This window comes from Babylonia areolata, chromosome 13 (assembly GCF_041734735.1).
Source record: "Babylonia areolata isolate BAREFJ2019XMU chromosome 13, ASM4173473v1, whole genome shotgun sequence".
In the NCBI taxonomy this organism is placed as follows: Eukaryota; Metazoa; Mollusca; class Gastropoda; order Neogastropoda; family Buccinidae; genus Babylonia; species Babylonia areolata.
The window spans coordinates 8,000,818-8,025,258 of record NC_134888.1 but is presented as its reverse complement, the minus strand read 5'-3'; the positions used below and the strand labels follow the sequence as shown (position 1 = coordinate 8,025,258).

Below are 24,441 nucleotides of genomic sequence, written 5' to 3'. Positions count from 1 at the left end.
ACATCCAATATTCATTACCTTTGCCAACATCACACAAGTGTTGGTGCAAAGAATAGATTCATTTTTTCAAAGTTTCAGCTTGCTGTGTCCACAATGCTACTTCTTAGTCTTACCACAGCGGCTTAACTATTGATGCTGCACTATGCTAGGACAACAGCGCTTGGTCACCCTTTTGGACATTACCTCATATGATATTTTCAGAATTCAGCCATCATATGTTATATTCATGCAATGTTATGGAAGTATGAATATTATTCGTCTGTTTTGCCAGTGAGTGGCAAATTTTCTGGTGCGGTCTTGTTATGATGAAATCTACCCATCTTTTATTTCTCTGCTGTCCGTATAACGTATTGTCTCTTCCTCATTGAAGATTGAAATGGGATAAGGAAGAACAGCGATTCAAGTATAATAGTAAATTACTTTCATCATTTTTTTCTTTTTTTTTAAAGTAAATTGTATGCTCCAACTTTCTTCTTGTAATTAAACTCAACAGGATTACCCACGATCTTATAAAAGTAAATTGTATGCACCAACTAACTTGTTGTAATAAACTCAAAGGGAATATCCTCTCATCTGTCTTTCTCTACACTCCCTCCCATCTGTGTCTTGTCTGTCTTTCTATACACTGCTATATATATGATCTGTGTCTTGCCTGTCTTTCTCTACACCTATCTCAGTATCTGTGTCTTGCCTGTCTTTCTCTACACTCCTATCTGTGTCTTATCTTTCTTTCTCTACACCTATCTCAGTATCTGTCTTGCCCGTCTTTCTCTACACCACCTGTCCATGTCTTGTCTGTCTTTCTCTACACACATATCTATATCTTGTCTGCCTTTCTAAACACTGCTATATGATCTGTGTCTTGCCTGTCTTTCTCTACACCTCCTATCTGTGTCTGGTCTGTCCTCTACACACCTATCTCTGTCTTGTCGGTCTTTCTGTACACTGCTATATGATCTGTGTCTTGCCTGTCTTTATCTATGCTCCTATCTGTGTCTTGTCTGTCTTTCTCAACACCTCCAATCTCAGTATCTGTGTCTTGCCTATCTTTCTCTACATCCCTGTGTCTTATCTGTCTTTCTCTACACTCCTGTCTGTGTCTTGTCTTTCTTTCTATACACCTATCTCAGTATCTGTGTTTTGTCTGTCTTTCTCTACACCTCCTGTCTGTGTCTTGTATGTCTTTCTCTACACTCCTATCTGTGTCTTGTCTTTTTCTGCACCTATCTGTGTCATTGTCTCTCTTTCTCTACACCCCTATCTGTCTTAAATTGTCTTTCTTTCTCTACACTCCTATTTGTGTCCTGTATGTCTTTCTTTACACCTCCTATCTGTGTCTTGTCTGTCTTTCTTTACACCCCTGTCTGTGTTAAATTGTCTTTCTTTCTCTACACTCCTGTGTCTTGTCTTTCTCTACACACCTATTTCTTGTATGTCTTTCTCTACACCTCCTATCTGTGTCTTGTCTATCCTTCTCTACACTCCTTTCTGTGTCATGTCTGTCTTCCTCTACTCTCCTGTGTTTTGTTTTTCTTTCTCTACTCTCCTATCTGTGTCTTGTCTGTGTTTCTCTACACACCTATCTGTGTCTTGTCTGCCTTTCTATACACTGCTTTATGATCCGTGTCTTGCCTGTTTTTCTCTACATCTCCTATCTGTGTCTTGTCTGTCTTTCTCTACACACCTATCTGTGTCTTGTCTGTCTTTCTATACACTGCTATATGATCTGTGTCTTGCCTGTCTTTCTCTACACCCCTATCTTTGTCTTATCTGTCTTTCTCTACACTCCTGTCTGTGTCTTGTCTGTCTTTCTTTCTCTACACCTGCTATCTCAGTATCTGTGTCGTGTCTTTCTCTACACCTCCTGTCTTTGTCTTGTCTGTCTTTCTCTACACTCGTATCTGTGTCTTGTCTGTCTTTCTCTACACCTATCTGTGTCATTGTCTGTCTTTCTCTACACTCCTGTCTGTGTCTTGTCTGTCTTTCTCTACACCTATCTGTGTCATTGTCTGTCTTTCTTTACACCCCTGTCTGTGTTAAATTGTCTTTCTTTCTCTACACTCCTATCTGTGTCTTTTCTTTCTCTACACACCTATCAATGTCTTGTATGTCTTTCTCTACACCTCCTATCTGTGTCTTGTCTATCCTTCTCTACACTCCATTCTGTGTCATGTCTGTCTTCCTCTACTCTCCTGTCCGTGTTTTGTCTTTCTTTCTCTACTCTCCTATCTGTGTCTTGTCTCTGTTTCTCTACAAACCTATCTGTGTCTTGTCTGCCTTTCTATACACTGCTATATGATCTGTGTCTTGCCTGTCTTTCTCTACATCTCCTATCTGTGTCTTGTCTGTCTTTCTCTACACACCTATCTGGCCTTGTCTGTCTTTCTATACACTGCTATATGATCTGTGTCTTGCCTGTCTTTCTCTACACTCCTGTGTTTTGTCTGTCTTTCTCTACACCTCCTATCTCAGTATCTGTGTCTGTGTTAAATTGTCTTTCATTGTCTGTCTTGTCTCTGTTTCTCTACAAACCTATCTGTGTCTTGTCTGCCTTTCTATACACTGCTATATGATCTGTGTCTTGCCTGTCTTTCTCTACACTCCTGTGTTTTGTCTGTCTTTCTCTACACCTCCTATCTCAGTATCTGTGTCTGTGTTAAATTGTCTTTCTTTCTCTACACTCCTATGTGTCTTGTCTTTCTCTACACACCTATCTATGTCTTGTAGTTGTATGTCTTTCTCTACACCTCCTGTCTGCGTCTTGTCTGTCTTTCTATACACTGCTATATGATCTGTGTCTTGCCTGTCTTTTTCTACACTCCTGTGTTTTGTCTGTCTTTCTCTATGCCTCCTATCTCAGTATCTGTGTCTTGCCTATCTTTCTCTACACCCCTATCTTTGTCTTATCTGTCTTTCTCTACACTCCTGTCTGTGTCTTGTCTGTCTTTCTTTCTCTACACCTGCTATCTCAGTATCTGTGTCTTGTCTTTCTTTCTCTACACCTCCTATCTGTGTCTTGTCTGTCTTTCTCTACACTCGTATCTGTGTCTTGTCTGTCTTTCTCTACACCTATCTGTGTCATTGTCTGTCTTTCTTTACACCCCTATCTGTGTTAAATTGTCTTTCTTTCTCTACACTCCTATCTGTGTCTTGTCTTTCTCTACATACCTATCTGTGTTTTGTATGTCTTTCTCTGCACCTCTTATCTGTGTCCTGTCTGTCCTTCTCTACACTCCTATCTGTGTCATGTCTGTCTTCCTCTACTCTCCTATCTGTGTCTTGTCTGTCTTTCTCTACACTCCTATCTGTGTCTTGTCTGTCTTTCTCTACACCTATCTGTGTCATTGTCTGTCTTTCTTTAAACCACTATCTGTGTTAAATTCTTTCTTTCTCTACACTCCTATCTGTGTCTTGTCTTTCTCTACACACCTATCTGTGTCTTGTATGTCTTTCTCTGCACCTCTTATCTGTCTTGTCTGTCCTTCTCTACACTCCTATCTGTGTCATGTCTGTCTTCCTCTACTCTCCTATCTGTGTTTTGTCTTTCTTCCTCTACTCTCCTATCTGTGTCTTGTCTGTGTTTCTCTCCACTCCTATCTGTGTCTTGTCTGTCTTTCTCTACACCTCCTGTCTGCGTCTTGTCTGTCTTTCTCTCCACTCCTATCTGTGTCTTGTCTGTCTTTCTCTACACTCCTATCTGTGTCTTGTCTGCCTTTCTCTACACCTCCTGTTCGTGTCTTGTCTGTCTTTCTCTACACACCTATCTGTGTCATTGTCTGTCTTTTCTACACTCCTATCTAGTATCTGTGTCTTGTATGTCTTTCTCTACACTTCCTATTTGTGTCTCATCTGTCTTTCTCTACACTCCCTATCTGTGTCTTGTCTGCCTTTCTCTACACCTCCTGTCCGTGTCTTGTCTGTCTTTCTCTACACACCTATCTGTGTCATTGTCTGTCTTTTTCTACACTCCTATCTAGTATCTGTGTCTTGTCTGTTTTTCTCTGCACTCTTATTTGCCTTGTATGTCTTTTTACACTCCTGTGTGATCTGTGTCTTGTCTGTCTTTCTCTCCACTCCTATCTGTGTCTTGTCTGTTTTTCTCTGCACTCCTGTATTATAAAAATGTGTCTTGTCTGTCTTTCTCAAAACTCCTTCCTGTGTGTGTCAGTCATTGTGGAAGAAAATGGGCAGGGGCATTGACAGGAAAAGTGATTTGAGAAGAGTGGCCAGAGATCTTTCAGGACACAGCCTCCTGCCCCTGACTGTGACAGAGTGACCACATGTAGCGATGTAGTGGTCAGGATGGTTATCAATCAGTGAATCACTGCCTGTCTTGCTAGTGCTTCACCATAACCTCAGGGCACAGGCCAGGAAGCTTAGGAAATAATGTTTGTTCCGACTTTTGTTGACATGTTATATATATATATGTTCTGGTACTGCCTACTGGTGGAGCTCTCAGACTTTTTGCCATAGTAACCCAGAAGTAGAACTGAGACTCTTACATGATAGAACTTAACAGATAGATACTAAGATAGATAGATCTACAAGTAGAGCTGTCTGACTCTTTCAGTCTTTGCCAAAGTAACCCACAAGTAGAGCTGTCTGACTGCCAGAGTAACCATCATGTAGAGCTCTGACTGTCAGTGTAACCCACAAGTAGTTAACTCTTTGGCTCTCTGCTAGAGTAACCCACAAGTAGAGCTCTCTGGCTCTCACTAGTCTCAGTAACCAAGAAGTAAAGCTCTGACTTTACCAGAGTAACCCACGAGTTATTGTAGCTAGGGCCTATTAAGGGGAACATCAGACTGACTAATGTCAAACACACTAACTCAGAACATATCAGTTAATCTTTCTTTATTTGTTATTTTGATTCACTATGTAACCATGTTGTAAAAAAATAAAATTAAACTGTTACTCGATCACTATGTAACCATAAGTTATTGTAAGAAGATATAATTAAACTGTAATATTTCCATATTATCCTTTCCAGAACCTCACTTCCCCCATTTCTTCCTTTTTTTATTAATTTTTTTTTCTTCTCGTTTTTTTCTGAGGGCAGGATGTAAAAAAGCTGTATAAACTTATTCTTTTACCCTCAATAAAGATCATTTTGACTTGGCTTGATTTTGATCACTATGTAACCCTGGTGTAAGAAAATAAAATTACTGTTATTTTGATCACTATGTAACCCTATTGTACGGAATGATTCAGCGCTTATAGCTGTTAGAGGCGTTTGATTGGCTAAGAGCGGGCCAGACTAAGAGGGGCGTCTTTTCACTGTTAGCCGCGCGAAATTTGGCCAAACAGAGCAAACCATAGGCCTAGTTTGCATCAGTTTGACATGGTAAGTATATGTAAACACCAAACATGGAGTATAATACAAACTCCTCCTGTTAGAAAATAAATTAAACTTCTTTTTTTTTATCACTATGTAACCGTATTATTAGAAAATAAAATTAAACTTATTTTGGTCACAATGTAACCCTGTTGTAAGAAGATAAAATTAAACTGTTATTTTTATCACTATGTAACCCTATTGTAAGAAAATAAAATTAAACTGTTATTTTTATCACTATGTAACCCTGGTGTAAGAAAATAAAATAAAATTATTTTGATCACTATGTAACCCTATTGTAAGAAAATAAATCAAACTGTTATTTTGATCACTATGTAACCCTGTTATAAGAAAATAAAATTAAACTGTTATTTTGATCACTATGTAACCCATTTGTAAGAAAATAAAATTGAACTAGTTTTATGTTTATGCACACAGCACTGTGATGTATATCAGTTATCATATCATACAATAAATCAACCAGTCTTGGTTGTCTGTCTGTCCTTCATCTGTGTGTGTGTGTGTGTGTGTGTGTGTGTGTGTGTGTGCACTCTCAAAGATATTGTGGAAATTTATGATTGAACTTTATTTTATTATTCCCCAAAACAGAAAATGAAGGAAGAGTATTTGTAGGTTTGTTTTTGTTTTGTTTTTTTTGTTTCTCTCTCTGGAGCCTGAGTCTCTCTCTCACTCGCACACACACACACACACACACACACACACACAGAGTGAATTACACATACAGACATGAAGGATTGTAACAAGGCTACCCTACTGCACCTCACACAAATACTCCTGACAGCACAGGAATGGGCATCACCCCATGCCAGCCATAATCAGCCTCTGGTTCTGGCTCTTTCTCCATTCTGCCCCACTACCACCATGCCCGGGGTCCCATTCATTCACACACACACACACCAAAAACCAACAAAATTCAGGGCCAGTGTCACCATACTGTCTAATTTAGTGAGGGAGAGACAAAAGAAAGAGGTGGGGCATTTTTTTCAGGACAGACAATGACTGGTTAATGTTTCCTGTTTGACAAGTGTGGGCACAACAGGAGGAGAGCCTGGGAGCCTCCCCCTCAGCCTCTAAAGCTGGGACTAATTATAGTGCTGTGTTGTAACCCATCTCAGCTCCATAATGATGGGTTCTGGAAAAGAGTTGTGCCTCTGCAACAAGAGCCTAGAAACTGAGAAGTGTGTGTGTGTGTGTGTGTGTGTGTGTGTGTGTGTGTTGTGGCAGCTGTCAATGACAAGAAGAAAGGAGGGACAAGTTGGAAGATTTTCAGGACAGGGTGGGGTTTATTCTCCAGCAGCATAGTGCTGATGTTTTAACCATATATATATATATATAGCCATGCAAGTGCACACGTATTGTTTGATTGATTGATTGGTTGACATGGATAAAATTTTATAAGTTATTTAGCGCCTATCCTAGGTTGGAGACCAAGTTCTAAGCGCTTTACAAATACATGGTCATTTGCACAACAGGCTGCCAACCTGGGTAGAGCCGACTGACAGCTGCCATTATATTGGGCACTCATCATTTGTTTCCTGTGTCATTCAATCAAATTTCAGGCACACACACATGATCACACAGACATGTAACATTAAAATTGCATGTATGACCTTTGTTTAATATATTTTATTTACCCTGGCATGTAGGCAGCCATACTCCGTTTTCTGGGGTGTGCATGCTGGGTATGTTCCTTGTTTCCATAACTCACCGAAGGCTGACAAGGATTACATTTACAGGATCTTTAACGTGCATATTTGATGTTCAGTGTGCATATATATACACACGAAGGGGGTTGAAGCACAAACAGGTTTGTATATATGTTGACCTGGGAGATCGGAAAAATCTCCACCCTTCACCCACCAGGTGCCGTCACCGAGATTCAGACCTGGTAACCTCAGACTGAAAGTCCAGCGCTTTAACCACTTAGTTATTATGCCCATCATGTATTGTTTAACCGTATAATTTCCATAAAACCATGTAAAATATATTACAAATGATTTAACCATCAAGTTAGTATCGTCTTGGAATGAGCCTATGTCATGCTGGCAAGTTAAAAGCAGAAGAGAAATTAAATGTGAGGCTCATTCAGCCAACCAAGTTGTGAAAAGTCAACGGGCATTTGATCCAAGTGAGGAATGAGTAGAGAGAGGTGAAGGCAGCAGTGGAACACCCAGGTGCAGGTGTGGAGGGGGTCTGGGGGGGATGACAAGTTGATTCCTCCAGGCCAAGAGTTTGGCATTGGATTCTTTTGTTGGGGTTCTCTTTGAACAGGAGGTCCCAAAGTGTAGCATGGTGAAGTTCACCACCCCCTGTGGTGGATCACTGTTGATCCATGGCTGTCTCTTCATCTTCCTCCCCCCCCCCCCCCCCCCCCCCCCCTTACTGTGTGATGTCTGTCTCCTGTCTTTCTCTGTGTGCTGTCTGTCTGTCTCCCCTCCTGTCTTTCGCTGTGTGCTGTCTGTCTGTCTCCCCTCCTGTCTTTCACTGTGTGCTGTCTGTCTCCCCTCCTGTCTTTTGCTGTGTGCTGTCTGTCTCCCCTCCTGTCTTTCGCTGTGTCCTGTCTGTCTCCTGTCTTTCTCTGTGTGCTGTCTGTCTCCTGTCCTGTCTTTCTCTGTGTGCTGTCTGTCTCCTCTCCTGTCTTTCTCTGTGTGCTGTCTGTCTCCCCCCTGTCTTTCTCTGTGTGCTGTCTGTCTGTCTCTTGTCTTTCTCTGTGTGCTGTCTGTCTCCCCCCTGTCTTTCGCTGTGTGCTGTCTATCTCCTATCTTTCTCTGTGTGCTGTCTGTCTCCTGTCTTTCTCTGTGTGCTGTCTGTCTCCCCTCCTGTCTTTCGCTGTGTGCTGTCTGTCTGTCTCCTGTCTTTCTCTGTGTGCTGTTTGTCTCCCCTCCTATCTTTCGCTGTGTGCTGTCTGTCTCCCCTCATGTCTTTCTCTGTGTGCTGTCTGTCATCTCTCCTGTCTTTCTCTGTGTGCTGTCTGTCTGTCTCCTGTCTTTGTGTGCTGTCTGTCTGTCTCCAGTCTTCATGTGCTGTCTGTCTCCCCTTCTGTCTTTCTCTGTGTGCTGTCTGTCCCTGTCTTTCTCTGTGTGCTGTCTGTCTCCTGTCCTGTCTTTCTCCGTGTGCTGTCTGTCACCTCTCCTCTCTTTCTCTGTGTGCTGTCTGTCTGTCTCCCCTCCTGTCTTTCTCTGTGTGCTGTCTGTCTCCCCTCCTGTCTTTCTCTGTGTGCTGTCTGTCTCCCCTCCTGTCTTTCTCTGTGTGCTGTCTGTCTGTCACCTCTCCTGTCTTTCTCTGTGTGCTGTCTGTCTGTCTCCCCTCCTGTCTTTCTCTGTGTGCTGTCTGTCTCCCCTCCTGTCTTTCTCTGTGTGCTGTCTGTCTGTCACCTCTCCTGTCTTTCTCTTTGTGCTGTGTGTAAAACTGCACAACATTGAATGAAGGAGCATATTTTTTGTAGTGTGTGTGTGTGTGTGTGTGTGTGTGTGTGTGTCTTAATTTTTGTTTTGAACAAGGTGTGTCTATGCTATGAACCCTGTACACAAGCAGTGTTGAAGGTTTTTCCACACCCACACACCTGGCCTTGTCAGGCTTCCCCTGTGTATTGTTCCCAACTGTGGCCTGGCCCTGCACTCCTGTTACAGTCCTTTCATTCCCATTGTCCTGATAGAAAGGTCAGTGTCCTGACCCAGTGGTGGAGTAGTACTGTGGTGTGAGATGCTTTGAGACTGTCCATTACTCCATAGGCCCTGGCTGTGTTTTTCTTCTTCAGTGCTTGGCTGCATCTTTTCTATCTCCCTCTTCCAGCACAGACCCATGTCTGAGCCTGTACCACCCCTACCCCCCTTTCCCCCACAATACACATTGTAATGTCCAGCCCTCTCCCTCTTTTCCCAATAGTAGTAATACACTATGCAATGTCCAACCCTATCCCCCCATTTTCCCCCATAATACAGTCACAGTGTTATGTCCAGCCCACTCCCTCTTTCCCCTATAATACACACTGTGATGTCCAGCCCTTTTCCTAATAATACACACTGCAGTGTCCAGCCCTCTCCCCCCTTTCACCTATAATACACACTATAATGTCCAGCCCTGTCCCCTATAATACACACTGTAATGTCCAGCACTCTCCCCCCTTTCCCCTGTATACACACTAACATCCAGCCCTTTCCCCTAGAATGCACAGCCTCTCCACCCTTTCCCCTAGAATGCACACTGTAATGTCCAGCCCTCTCCACCCTTTCCTCTATAATGCTCACTGTAACATCCAGCCCTCTCCCCCCTTGTAATGCACACTGTAATGTCCAGCCCTCTCCCACTAGAATGCACACTGTAATGTCCAGCCCTCTCCACCCTTTCCTCTATAATGCACACTGTAACATCCAGCCCTCTCCCCCCTTGTAATGCACACTGTAATGTCCAGCCCTCTCCCCCCTTTCCCCTATATTACACTCTGTTACGTCGAGCCCTCTCCCCCCTTTCCCCTAGAATGCACACTAATGTCCAGCCCTCCCCCCCCTTTCCCCAATAATGCACACTGTAATGTCCAGCCCCCCCACCCCCCACCCCACCTTTCCCCTATAATGCACACTGTAATCTTGACTTTACTTCCTCGTGGTTAAGGCCTTATTACAGGCCTGTTCACGTGCTAAGCTAACAATTAAACTCAGCATGCGTGGCTATCAGTTCACTAAGGCCTGTTGAATACACTGGGGGTCATAAATGGTTGGCAGGTCCTTCCAATGGCTGTCAAGGCATCTTTTGAAGGCAGTGACTGATGGTGCTTTGACTACCTGATCTGGAAGTTCATTCCATGCTGAGACCACCCTCTGTGAGAGAAGTTGCCTCTGACGTTGAGGTGAAACCTGTTCTTTGACAGCTTCATAGAGTTGCCTCAGAGGTTCAGCATGTCGGATAGCTGGAACTGTTGTCTTTCAGTGGTGTAATGTCCATTGAGGTATTTATAAACCTCGATCAGCTCTCCCCTCTGTCGTCTGTGCTCCAAGTGGGTAGTCTCAAGATCGTCCATGATGTGGCCCAGAAGTTTCGTGGCTTGTCGGTGAACATCCTCGACATCCTTAACGTAGTTACAGAGGGACTTTTTTGACTGAGGCTGCCAGACACAGTGACTGTATTCTAAAAGTGGTCTAACCAGGTTCTTGTATAGTTGTGTGAAGGTCTTTTCTGTGAGGTGATCGAACGATTGATGGATTGTACCAACTATACGGTTTGCCTTTGCAGTTGACTGTGGCATGTGCTGCTTGAATGCCAGTTTTCTGTCTGTTGTAACTCCTAGATCCTTTTCTGCCATGCTTTCTGCTAGCCTCAGCCTAGATGGGCTGCCATCAATCGTTTGATCCTCCATGTAGTAGACAGTCTCTGGCACACTCTGTTTACCTAGTCTCAGGACACAGCACTTCTGTGGGTGGAACCTGAGGAGCCACTTTCTTGGCCAGTCCTGTAGTTTCACAAGATCTTCCTGGAGCTCTTGTGTGCCAGTCTCAGTGTCACTTCTACAGTTCTGGTGAACAACTTGGTATCGTCAGTGAACATCTTGACAGTGCTCTGGATGCTATTTGGAAGGTCATTGATATATATATATATATGACAAAGTGAAGAGGACCCAGAACACTTCCTTGTGGAATTCCACTTATAACGTCTGCCTCATCTGACTGAATCCCATTGATCACCACTCTGTTTCCTTTTGGTCAGGAAATCTCTTATCCATCCCAGGACACTTCCTTGAATTCTGCAGGCTGCGACTTTCTCCAGCAATCGACAATGGGGGCGCTGAATCGAAGGCCTTTTGGAAGTCATGTATATAATGTCTATACTGCCTCCATCACTGATGCCAGTCCACAAATCCATAACCTCCAAAAGCTGTGTGATGCAGGAACAGCCAGGTACAATTCCATGCTGCTGCTGGGAGATAATGTCATTTCTGACAAGATGCTCCATGACTCCCTGTCGTGTCAGTTGCTCCATAATCTTGCACACTATTCAAGTGAGACTGACTGGCCTGTAGTTGTTGACAGTGGTCTGACTTCCTTGCTTGTGGATCGATGTGACATGAGCGGTTTTCCAGTCCTCTGGTATCTGATTTGCTGACAATGACTTACCGAACAGTATGGTCAGGGGTTTTCAAGTTCATCAGCTGCTTGAGACAAGACACTTGTAGCTATGCCGTCAGGTCCAGGAGCTTTCCCATTTGTCAGGTTTTCAATGTGTTTCCTTACTGCTTCTGTTGAAATGATATCAGTCAATTCACTAGCAAATGGGTAGTCATCCACATTTGGGAGTGGGCCTGGGTCTTCTGTCGTGAACATGCTTTTGAAAAACTGGTTTAGAAGCTCTGCCTTTTCATTGTCCGATTTGGTTTTGGTTCTATCTTCCTTCTTCAAATCGGCTATGCCTGTTCTAGACTTGTTTTGATTTTGCGAAATTCCAGAATGCCTTGGGGTTATCCTTTGCTTCTGCAATCTTCCTTTCAAGCTTTCTTTGTGCCTTTCAACAGCTCTTCCTAGCCTGATTCCTGGTCTTTACATATAGCAGATAATCTTGCCCTGATCAACTTGCCATTTCCTAAAAAGTTTTGTTTTTTCCTCACTGCTTCAAGTGTTTCTCTGTCCATCCAATCTTTCCGCCTTCTTCCGGATGATCTTGTCAGTGGTGTGGATTTAGAGACAGCTGCTTTAATGTTGTCTTTAATGAATTTCCATGCTTCAGCAGCTGTGCTGTTCTTAGTTTACTTTGCCAAGTTCTTCTCTCAAGACCTCTGTCACGGTTTTCTGGTAGTTGTAATGTAGTGGGGATCCGTTTGCGTGAACATGCCAAACTGATGACGAGACAAAGTTGATCACTCTTGCCTGGTCCTGCTTCCACTTTGATGTCTGTAATTAATTCCTCCTTATTTGTAAAAACAAAGTCAAGTGTGTTCGGTCTCTCTTCAGGTCGATAACATGTGGGACTTTTTTGATGCTGTATCAGAAATGTGTCTTTTGTCACCTTAAGAAACATACTGGTTTGGTGTTTGTGGTCCAGCTTTGCACCTTTCATTGACCCAGTCAATTTCAGGAAATCCCCAATAGCAGTATGTCCTGTGCTGGGTTGATCAGGTTTTCTGTGTTGTCCTGTGTACTGCTAGGGTTTTGATAAATCAGGCCTATTAGCAGAGTGCTTCCGTCAGCTTGTTTATACTCGACAAAAATGTGCTCAGAGAAATCGCTGTGGAGATTTTTGCGGAGTGAGGGTCTTAGCGCCTTCCGTATATATACAATACCAGTCCCCTTCCATCCTTAACCAAGTTATGAAACAGCTCACAACTGTCCAGTTCAAGTTCGCAGTCTTCAGTACCATACCTTGTGTTTTGGCTTTGACTTCTGTAACTTTCTTATTGTCTGGATGGTAGATGATTACCAGAGCCCACATTTCACTCCTCTTGTTCATTAACTGATCTGCATTAGTATACAAACAAGTGCAGTTCTGAAACTATATACTCTTTGACTAGAATTTAAAGTTGTGTGTTTAAAACTATGTGCATTGGGTCCTCCCTTTCTGTCTACCTTTCCTCTTCTTCCTTGCCCTTGGGTTATTTGCAGATGTTGACTATTCGACCGTTCCTTTTCACTCAGTGTGCCTGGATGTTCCCTGATTTTTTTTTAATTTAATTTTTTTATCCTTAAGCCTTTGCCTGAGTTCCTTGTACAACAACTCGTCTTTTCTTCTTTCAGCTGGTGTCATATCCCTTCTGACTGAATCTTGTGTGCTTCGTTTCCTTTCTTCCTGCTTGTTGTTTCTGTCTTCTGTCCTTGCTTTTCTGAAAGCCTGTAGGACTTCGTCTCTGCTTGACTGGGTATCAGATTTCACAATGGCAGGCTTATTTTCTGCACTCCTACACCACTTTCCTTTCCTGTTTCCATGTGGTTGAATATGTCCTCTAAGTCCTCGCACTTAAGGTGGACGTTCCAATTTCTTCCAGAATCTTCTCAACTTGTCTACTGTCATCTTTTTTTTTTCTTAGTTCACCATCTGTTGAATTGCTCTCAGGCAATCCAAATACCATAATGTGTGTCTGTCTTCTTATCCAGCCCTCTCCCCCCTTTCCCCTATAATACACACTAATGTCCAGCCCTCTCCCCCCTTTACCCTGTTATACACACTGATGTCCAGCCCTCTCCCCCCTTTCCCCTATAATGCACACTGTAATGTCCAGCCCTCTCCCCCCTTTCCTCTATAATACACACTGTAATGTCCAGCCCTCTCCCCCCCCCCTTTCCCCTATGATAATTAATACACACTGTAATGCCCAGCCCTCTCCCCCCTTTCCCCTATAATACACACTAATATCCAGCCCACTCTCCCCTTTCCCCTATAATACACATTGTGATGTCCAGCCCTCTCCCCCCTTTCCCCTATAATACACACTGTAATGTCCAGCCCTCTCCCCCCTTTCCCCTATAATACACACTGTAATGTCCAGCCCTCTCCCACCTTTCCCCTATCATGCACACTGTAATGTCCAGCCCTCTCCCACCTTTCCCCTATCATACTGTAATGTCCAGCCCTCTCCCACCTTTCCCCTATAATACACACTGTAATGTCCAGCCCTCCCCCCCCCCTTTCCCCTATAATAATTAATACACACTGTAATGTCCAGCCCTCTCCACCCCTTTCCCCTAAAATGCATACTGTAATGTCTAGCCCTTTCCCCTATAATGCACACTATAATGTCCACCCCTCTCCCCCCTTTACCCTATAATACACACTGTAATGTCCAGCCCTGTCCCCCCTCTATAATACGCACTGTAATGTTCAGCCCTCTCCCCCCTTTCCCCTGAAATACACACTGTAATGTCCACCCCTCTCCCCCCCTTTCCCTATAATATACACTGTAATGTCCAGCCCTCCCCCCCCCCCTTTCCCCTTTAATACACACTGTAATGTCCAGCCCTCTCCACCCCTTGGGTGGAGAGAGTGGGAAGGATAGTGGTGTGGGTGGGTGGTGAGAGGTGGGAAGGACAGTGGTGTGGGTGGATGGAGAGAGGTGGGAAGTACAGTGGTGTGGGTGGGTGGAGAGAGTGGGAAGGATAGTGGTGTGGGTGGGTGGTGAGAGGTGGGAAGGACAGTGGTGTGGGTGGATGGAGAGAGGTGGGAAGTACAGTGGTTGGGTGGAGAGAGTGGGAAGGATAGTGGTGTGGGTGGGTGGTGAGAGGTGGGAAGGACAGTGGTGTGGGTGGGTGGAGAGAGGTGGGAAGTACAGTGGTGTGGGTGGGTGGAGAGAGGTGGGAAGTACAGTGGTTGGGTGGAGAGAGGTGGGAAGGACAGTGGTGTGGGTGGGTGGAGAGAGGTGGGAAGGACTGTGGTGTGGGTGGATGGAGAGAGGTGGGAAGTACAGTGGTTGGGTGGGTGGAGAGAGGTGGGAAGGATAGTGGTGTGGGTGGAGAGAGGTGGGAAGTACAGTGGTGTGGGTGGGTGGAGAGAGTGGGAAGGATAGTGGTGTGGGTGGGTGGAGAGAGGTGGGAAGGATAGTGGTGTGGGTGGGTGGAGAGAGGTGGGAAGGACTGTGGTGTGGGTGGATGGAGAGAGGTGGGAAGTACAGTGGTGTGGGTGGGTGGAGAGAGTAGGAAGGATAGTGGTGTGGGTGGGACAGGGTGGAGAGAGGTGGGAAGTACAGTGGTTGGGTGGAGAGAGGTGGGAAGGACAGTAGTGTGGGTGGGTGGAGAGAGTGGGAAGGACAGTGGTGTGGGTGGGTAGAGAGAGTAGAAAGGATAGTGGTGTGGGTGGGACAGGATGGAGAGAGGTGGGAAGGATAGTGGTGTGTGTGAATGGACAGAGGTGGGAAGGACAGTGGTGTGGGTGGGTGGAGAGAGTGGGAAGGACAGTGGTGTGGATGGAGAGAGTGAGAAGGATAGTGGTGTGGGTGGAGAGAGGTGGGAAGGATAGTGGTGTGGATGGAGAGAGTGGGAAGGATAGTGGTGTGGGTAGAGAGAGTGGGAAGGATGGTGGTGTGGATGGAGAGAGTGGGAAGGATAGTGGTGTGGATGGAGAGAGGTGAGAAGGACAGTGGTGTGGATGGGACAGGGAAGAGAGAGGTGGGAAGGACAGCGGTGTGGGTGGGTGGAGAGAGGTGGGAATGAAAAACAAAGGTTGCTGTGTCACCACATGGGCTTTCCTGTGGGCTGGGCTGGGGTTCCCTCTCTATCTCTGTTTCTTGTTCTTTTCCCCCCTTAAACCCCATTGACTTGTGCTTGTGCTGTGTGAGAAAGACTCTTGTGTGTGTGTGTGTGTGTGTGTGCAGGCAGCAAACAGGTAGTTCCAAGTCCCGCTGACTCCACTTGTTTCTCCTTCCTGACTGTTGGCCTGAAAACCGTTTTGTCTTTGTTCCTTGTGACCCCCCACCCCCGCCCCCCCTGCACACCCCCTTCCCACCCATGGGACCTGCACACACTTTACCTTGACCACATCGCTCCTGTTTGTCATTCTTGTCTCTGTCTCTCTGCTCTGCTCTCTCTCACTCTCGCTCTCTCTCACCATCTCTTTCCTTTTCCTTTTGCTATCTTGAACTTGCTGTCCACCTGTCTCCCTGTCTCTCCACTCCTCTCTCTTTTGTCCACCTTTGCTAACTTTAACTTGCTGTCCACCTGTCTGTCTTTCCACTCCTCTCTCTTTTCCTTGCTAACTTTAACTTGCTGTCCACCTGTCTGTCTTTCCACCCCTCTCTTTTCCTTGCTAACTTTAACTTGCTGTCCACCTGTCTGTCTTTCCACTCCTCTCTCTTTTCCTTGCTAACTTTAACTTGCTGTCCACCTGTCTGTCTTTCCACCCCTCTCTTTTCCTTGCTAACTTTAACTTGCTGTCCACCTGTCTGTCTTTCCACCCCTCTCTCTTTTCCTTGCTAACTTTAACTTGCTGTCCACCTGTCTGTCTTTCCACCTCTCTCTTTCCCTTGCTAACTTTAACTTGCTGTCCACCTGTTTGTCTTTCCACCCCTCTCTCTTTTCCTTGCTAATTTTAACTTGCTGTCCACCTGTCTGTCTTTCCACACCTCTCTTTTCCTTGCTAACTTTAACTTGCTGTCCACCTGTCTGTCTTTCCACCCCTCTCTCTTTTCCTTGCTAACTTTAACTTGCTGTCCACCTGTCTTTCCACTCCTCTCTCTTTCCCTTGCTAACTTTAAAGTCTTAACTCCCGAGAGCAAGGTTTCGGTTGCGCATGCGCACTAGAGCCTATCCATAAAAGGGAAAGGGGCGGAGTTTATCTATAAAAAGCGCGAGCACGTGTCCGGTAGGTTAGTAGATCGTCATATTTCTCTCCGTTTGCATGTTTTACAAACAATGTGGTCGTTTACGGTTGCCAACGTCGAGGGGCTGTCTGCATGCTTTCCAATTCTCACCGGACAGTACCACGTGCTGGTGCTATTTTTATCTGACAGACACGTCTAGCGCAAACACAAACGGCTCTAGCTCCGCCCCTTTTCTCTACATTCAAATTTTGTATTACGTGTAGCTGACACATTTTGTACTTTCCAAAGTCAATTCAGGTCTAGATTGGAAGCTGCTAGGCAAATCTCGCTCTCTGCCATAAATGAAGCCAAACCGTAGCTTTATTAGGCTTTTATTTTGAATAAACCTTCACCGACGTCACAGTGTCAGACTCTGGTGAGAAACTGGCTTGATTCAAATCGCCCGCCATTTATAGTCCGGTTCAGGCTTTAACTTGCTGTCCACCTGTTTGTCTTTCCACCCCTCTCTCTTTTCCTTGCTAACTTTAACTTGCTGTCCACCTGTCTGTCTTTCGACCTCCCACCATTCCAGGTCTTTTTGCATACTTGTCAGCCCAGTCTGTCTCCTGGTCATACCCCATTGCATATTTAAGCGTTATGGTTAGTGACTCTGTCAGTCTGTCTGTACATTGCCTTTCTCTCTTTCCCCATCATTGTCAGAGGTTCTGGCCCCACACAGACTGTACATTGTCTGTCTCTCTTTCCCTTTCATTGTCAGAGGTTCCTTCTGGCCCCACCCCCACACAGACTGTACATTGTCTGTCTCTCTTTCCCTTTCATTGTCAGAGGTTCCTTCTGGCCCCACACAGACTGTATATTGTCTGTCTCCCTTTCCCTTTCATTGTCAGAGGTTCCTTCTGGCCCCACACAAACTGTATATTGTCTGTCTTTCCCTTTCATTGTCAGAGGTTCCTTCTGGCCCCACACAGACTGTATATTGTCTGTCTCTCTTTCCCTTTCATTGTCAGAGGTTCCTTCTGGCCCCACCCCCACACAGACTGTACATTGTCTCCCTTTCCCCTTCATTGTCAGAGGTTCCTTCTGGCCCCACACAGACTGTACATTGTCTCCCTTTCCCCTTCATTGTCAGAGGTTCCTTCTGGTCCCACCCCCACACAGACTGTATATTGTCTCCCTTTCCACTTCATCGTCAGAAGTTCCTTCTGGCCCCACACAGACTGTACATTGTCTGTCTCTCTTTCCCCTTCATTGTCAGAGGTTCCTTCTGGTCCCACCCCCACACAGACTGTATATTGTCTCCCTTTCCACTTCATCGTCAGAAGTTCCTTCTGGCCCCACACAGACTGTACATTGTCTGTCTCCCTTTCCCCTTCATTGTCAGAAGTTCCTTCTGGCCCCACACAGACTGTACATTGTCTCCCTTTCCCCTTCATTGTCAGAGGTTCCTTCTGGCCCCACACAGACTGTGCATTGTCTGTCTCTCTTTCCCCTTCATCGTCAGAAGTTCCTTCAGGCCCCACACAGACTGTACATTGTCTCCCTTTCCCCTTCATTGTCAGAGGTTCCTTCTGGCCCCACACAGACTGTACATTGTCTGTCTCCCTTTCCCCTTCATTGTCAGAAGTTCCTTCTGGCCCCACACAGACTGTACATTGTCTGTCTCCCTTTCCCTTTCATTGTCAGAGGTTCCTTCTGGTCCCACCCCCACACAGACTGTACATTGTCTCCCTTTCCCCTTCATTGTCAGAAGTTCCTTCTCGCCCCACACAGACTGTACATTGTCTGTCTCCCTTTCCGTTCATTGTCAGAAGTTCCTTCTGGCCCCACACAGACTGTGCATTGTCTGTCTCCCTTTCCCCTTCATTGTCAGAAGTTCCTTCTGGCCCCACACAGACTGTACATTGTCTGTCTCCCTTTCCCCTTCATTGTCAGAGGTTCCTTCTGGCCCCACACAGACTGTACATTGTCTGTCTCTCTTTCCCTTCATTGTCAGAGGTTCCTTCTGGCCCCACACAGACTGTACATTGTCTGTCTCTCTTTCCCCTTCATCGTCAGAAGTTCCTTTAGGCCCCACCCAGATTGTACATTGTCTCCCTTTCCCTTCATTGTCAGAGGTTCCTTCTGGCCCCACACAGACTGTACATTGTCTGTCTCTCTTTCCCCTTCATCGTCAGAAGTTCCTTCAGGCCCCACCCACACACAGACTGTACATTGTCTGTCTCTCTTTCCCCTTCATTGTCAGAGGTTCCTTCTGGCCCCACACAGACTGTACATTGTCTGTCTCTCTTTCCCCTTCATCGTCAGAAGTTCCTTTAGGCCCCACCCTCACACAGACTGTATATTGTCTGTCTCCCTTTCCCTTCATTGTCAGAGGTTCCTTCTGGCCCCACACAGACTGTACATTGTCTGTCTCTCTTTCCCCTTCATCGTCAGAAGTTCCTTCAGGCCCCACCCTCACACAGACTGTATATTGTCTGTCTCCCTTTCCCTTCATTGTCAGAGGTTCCTTCTGGCCCCACACAGACTGTACATTGTCTGTCTCTCTTTCCCCTTCATCGTCAGAAGTTCCTTCAGGCCCCACCCTCACACAGACTGTATATTGTCTGTCTCCCTTTCCCTTCATTGTCAGAGGTTCCTTCTGGCCCCACACAGACTGTACATTGTCTGTCTCCCTTTCCCTTCATCGTCAGAAGTTCCTTCAGGCCCCACACAGACTGTACATTGTCTCCCTTTCCCCTTCATTGTCAGAGGTTCCTTCTGGCCCCACACAGACTGTACATTGTCTGTCTCCCTTTCCCTTCATTGATAGAGGTTCCTTCAGGCCCCACACAGACTGTACATTGTCTCCCTTTCCCCTTCATTGTCAGAGGTTTCTTCTGGCCCCACACAGACTGTACATTGTCTGTCTCTCTTTCCCCTTCATCGTCAGAAGTTCCTTCAGGCCCCACACAGACTGTACATTGTCTCCCTTTCCCCTTCATTGTCAGAGGTTCCTTCTGGCCCCACACAGACTGTACATTGTCTGTCTCCCTTTCCCTTCATTGATAGAGGTTCCTTCAGGCCCCACACAGACTGTACATTGTCTCCCTTTCCCCTTCATTGTCAGAGGTTCCTTCTGGCCCCACACAGACTGTACATTGTCTGTCTCTCTTTCCCCTTCATTGTCAGAGGTTCCTTCTGGCCCCACACAGACTGTATATTGTCTGTCTCTCTTTCCCCTTCATCGTCAGAAGTTCCTTTAGGCCCCACCCCCACACAGACTGTATATTGTCTGTCTCTCTTTCCCCTTCATCGTCAGAAGTTCCTTTAGGCCCCACCCACACACAGACTGTATATTGTCTGTCTCTCCCCTTCATCGTCAGAAGTTCCTTCAGGCCCCACCCACACACAGACTGTATATTGTCTGTCTCTCTTTCCCCTTCATCGTCAGAAGTTCCTTCAGGCCCCACCCACACACAGACTGTATATTGTCTGTCTCTCTTTCCCCTTCATCGTCAGAAGTTCCTTCAGGCCCCACCCCCACACAGACTGAGCAGGGTCACTTTGCTCTCAATTTGTTTCTCAAGGAGAGGTCACAGCTTTAAAAAAAAATCCATACAGGGTACCACATCTGCTTAGCAGATAAATGCCAGACCAGCAATACAACGCAACATGCTGGTTAAGCATTGAGTGCATGTACATTATGTTTATGTACCTCTACGATTGAAATTCTACAGAATTAGGCTGGGGACAACCCAATTTGTAGTGACAGGTTTCAGTACACCAAGTGCGTGCTGCCTGCATGACTTTGGTTTATCATCTCATCTGAATGACTAGATGCTCAATTTGGTTTTCCAATAAAACATGGGAGAACGGGCAAGACCAGGATTTGAACCCAGACCCTCACAGACACAGTATTGGCATTTTAACTATTCTGCCACCTCCCTCCTTGACTTTGCGGAGAACAGTACATTGTTGTCAACAGTCAGAGCACAGAGAACAAAAAAGTATTGTTGTAAACAGGATTCAGTGCCAGTCAACACCAGGACTGAGCAGGCTGTGAGTAGGCTGAAGATAACATGTCAAGTGCTGTGTCAGATTCCTGGGGCAAAGAAAGTACAGTTGAGGGTGAAACTGTTTCCTATCTTTGAGTAGACAGGACAGGTTGGGGTGTCCTTTACTCCTGACACATCCTGCATGCATGTGGAGTGGTGGCCTTGTGGTAACATATCCGCCTAGGAAGCTGAGAGTCTGAAGGTATTGGATCCAAGCGGCAAACCAGTACACTGAAGTGACAAACCAGTAGAGAGAAGAAAGTGGTGCCCTACAATGGTGAAAATCTGAATCACTGTTAACAACACAGATGTTACAACTTACAGATTGTTGATTCCATTGTTCAGGTTTATCCTTCCTCTGTATCCCCCTTGAACCATAATTCTCATCCCCACCTCCCACACACAAACCACGCACACTCATACACATGCGTGCGTATGCGCGCGCACATGCGCGCACACACACGCACACTTACTCACTCACTCACTCACTCACGTACACGCACATGCACACACTGTCCAATATCACTCAAACTGAAAAGGAAAAAGTGCACACAGCCATCAGTCTGTGCCAGTCAGACAGATGAGAGATGGTGCTGCAGCAGCCAGTGCAGACCAGAGTGAAGTGAGTTGAGGTGTGGGCCACTGGGCTGGGCTGTGTACACACTGCATGCTGACTGCTGTTTGGCTGGCAGCCAGACACCTGTCACAACTTTTACAGGTGTTGGGCAGCCTGTCTGACCTGACTTCACACTGGACTGCTTGTAGGGCCACACACCTTATGGTACTGCTGTACAGTAGTGGGGCACACACACCCTACGCTACAGTACTGCTATGCAGTAGTGGGCTACACACACCTTATAGTACTGTTGTACAGTAGTGGGGCTCACACACCTTAAAGTACTGCAGTACAGTAGCGAGGCCTCACCTTATAGTACTGCTGTGCAGTAGTGAGGCCTCACCTTACAGTACTGATGTACAGTAGTGAGGCCTCACCTTATGGTACTGCTGTACAGTAGTGGGGCCACACCTTATAGTACTGCTGTGCAGTAGCGAGGCCTCACCTTATGGTACTGCTGTACAGTAGTGGGGCCACACCTTATGGTACTGCTGTACAGTAGTGAGGTCTCACCTTACAGTACTGATGTACAGTAGTGAGGCCTCACCTTATGGTACTGCTGTACAGTAGTGAGGCCTCACCTTATGGTACTGCTGTACAGTAGTGAGGCCTCACCTTATGGTACTGCTGTACAGTAGTGAGGCCTCACCTTATGGTACTGCTGTACAGTAGTGAGGCCTCACCTTATGGTACTGCTGTACAGTAGTGGGGCCACACACACTTATAGTACTGCTGTACAGTAGTGAGGCCTCACCTTATGGTACTGCTGTACAGTAGTGAGTTCTCACCTTATGGTACTGCTGTACAGTAGTGGGGCCACACCTTACAGTACTGATGTACAGTAGTGAGGTCTCACCTTATAGTACTGCTGTACAGTAGTGAGGTCTCACCTTATGGTACTGCTGTACAGTAGTGAGGCCTCACCTTATGGTACTGCTGTACAGTAGTGGGGCCACACCTTATGGTACTGCTGTACAGTAGTGAGGTCTCACCTTATGGTACTGCTGTACAGTAGTGGGGCCACACACACCTTATGGTACTGCTGTACAGTAGTGAGGCCTCACCTTATGGTACTGCTGTACAGTAGTGAGTTCTCACCTTATGGTACTGCTGTACAGTAGTGGGGCCACACACACCTTTTAGTACTGCTGTACAGTGGTGAGGCCTCACCTTACACAAGTTACAGTTCTGCTGTGCAGTAGTGAGGCACACACACCTTATAGCACTGCTGTACAATAGTGGGTCACACACACCTTAATAGTACTGCTGTACAGTAGTGGGTCACACACACCTTATAGCACTGCTGTACAGTAGTGGGTCACACACACCTTATAGCACTGCTGTACAGTAGTGGGTCACACACACCTTATAGCACTGCTGTACAGTAGTGGGTCACACACACCTTATAGCACTGCTGTACAGTAGTGGGCCACACACACCTTATAGTACTGCTGTACAATAGTGGTGCCTCGCACACCTAAAAGTCCACCATAAAAGTCTGATTTAAATGGGTGGAGGTGGGTGGGAAGCAAAACTCAACTCTGATTCACAAAAATAAAAAGCTGTGTCTTGTTTACAAAATCCCCTGTGTATGGTTTGCAGTTAGGGTTTTTCATTCCTCTGACTTGTCTGACCGGTACACACTTGCAGAGTTCAAAGAAAAAAGGAGTGGGGGCGAGTGGATGGTGGTGGTAGTGAATGGTTGGTTGTTTTGCAGCATGAGTTTTCCATACCTCTACTGCTCTAGGCTTTGAAGTTCCAGACAGGGCTCTTTGTGTGTTAGTGGGTGTATGGGTGTGGAGTGGGTGTATGGGTGTGGTTTGATAAATAATTTTCAGTGTGGTTTAACATCAGACTTAAAGTTAAACATAGAGCAAGTCTGTTACAGGCAGGGCTGTTTGACTGTCATTATGTGAGTGCATCAATGCAGGCAAGTGACAAGCACCAGTTTCTGGTGAACTGAAAGGGTAAATCATGTACTGCCTTTTTCATGGAGCCAACTTTTAAGTACTTTGCCAGACACTACATATATGTAGTATTTTTATATGACTGTGTAGTACAATACATAGTATCTGCCTGTAATAAAGATAGTGAATGATATTGATAGTGAATGAATAGGAAAGAGAAAGATTAAACATGAATTTTTAGACACAAGATGAATGGACAGGTTTTCTTGTAGTTGTATCGATCTGATTTTTTTTTCACCATGTCTGTAATGAAAACAAAAGGTGTATGCATTAAAATTATGTCATAGAATTTTGGGTGGGAGGTTATAGAAACTGAAGAAAAAGCATTCTTTTTCTTTTTCAGTGAAGCAGATGCCAGTGAACAAAATAAAACATTTGAAAAAGAACTGATAACTGATGTAATATGATTGAAGTCCTTTGGGTTTGAACTGGTTTGACTGTTGTTCAGGTCAGCTGTGGCTGATGTAACCTGATCGAAGACCTTTGGGTTTGAACTGGTTTGACTGTTGTTTAGGTCAGCTGTGGCTGATGTAACCTGATTGAAGCCCATTGGGTTTGTACTGGTGTGAGTGTCGTTGAGGTCAAGGTGGCAGGCCAGCCCTATCTGACGTCTGTGTGTGCCCTGTCTGTTGCAGTCACTTGCTCCAGACAACTACCTGGCAAGACCCCCGCAAATCTCACTCCCCCAACAGTCTGGGGTCGCCACAGCAACCAGGCAGCCCCGCCTCTGGCACCCAGACTCCACCAGGCCCAGTGGATGTGTCCAAGCTGCCCCTCCCTCATGGGTGGGAGCGTGCCTACACCCCTGAGGGAGAGATGTACTTCATCAATCATGTGGACAGGACCACCAGCTGGTTCCACCCCTCTCTGTGTGAGTGACATTGCCTCTCTGTTGCCCCTGTGTGATGTCTGTGTCAGTGTTGCCTGTTGGTGATGGCTAGACATTGCCTCTGTATGACATCTGTGTTTCAGTGTTGCCTGTTGGTGATGGCTAGATATTGTGTGATGTGTGTTGTGGTCCAGACTGAGGTGTGGTGTGTGTTGTGGTCCTGATGGAGGTGTGATGTGTGTGGTACTGACTGAGGTGTGATGTGTGTGGTCCTGAGTTGTGATATGTGTTGTGGTACTGACTGAGGTGTGATGTGTGTGGTCCTGAGTTGTGATGTGTGTTGTGGTACTGACTGAGGTGTGATGTATTGTGGTACTCACTGAGGTGTGATGTGTGGTGTGGTACTCAC

General features: G+C 45.8%; 1 protein-coding gene across 9 annotated transcripts in view; it reads left to right on the top strand.

Annotated features, from left to right (window-relative positions):
- Window positions 1-24,441, top strand: part of LOC143289028 (transcriptional coactivator YAP1-like) — a 48,828-nt gene that overhangs the window by 5,560 nt on the left and 18,827 nt on the right. For all 9 annotated transcript variants that reach the window (XR_013056167.1, XR_013056165.1, XR_013056170.1 and 6 more), the window contains exon 2: window positions 23,839-24,074. Coding sequence is in view for 3 of the 9 variants with exons in the window: in XM_076597812.1 (XP_076453927.1) it covers window positions 23,839-24,074 (236 nt within the window). In the remaining 6 variants the exon portion in view is untranslated. The remainder of the gene's footprint in view (window positions 1-23,838; window positions 24,075-24,441) is intronic.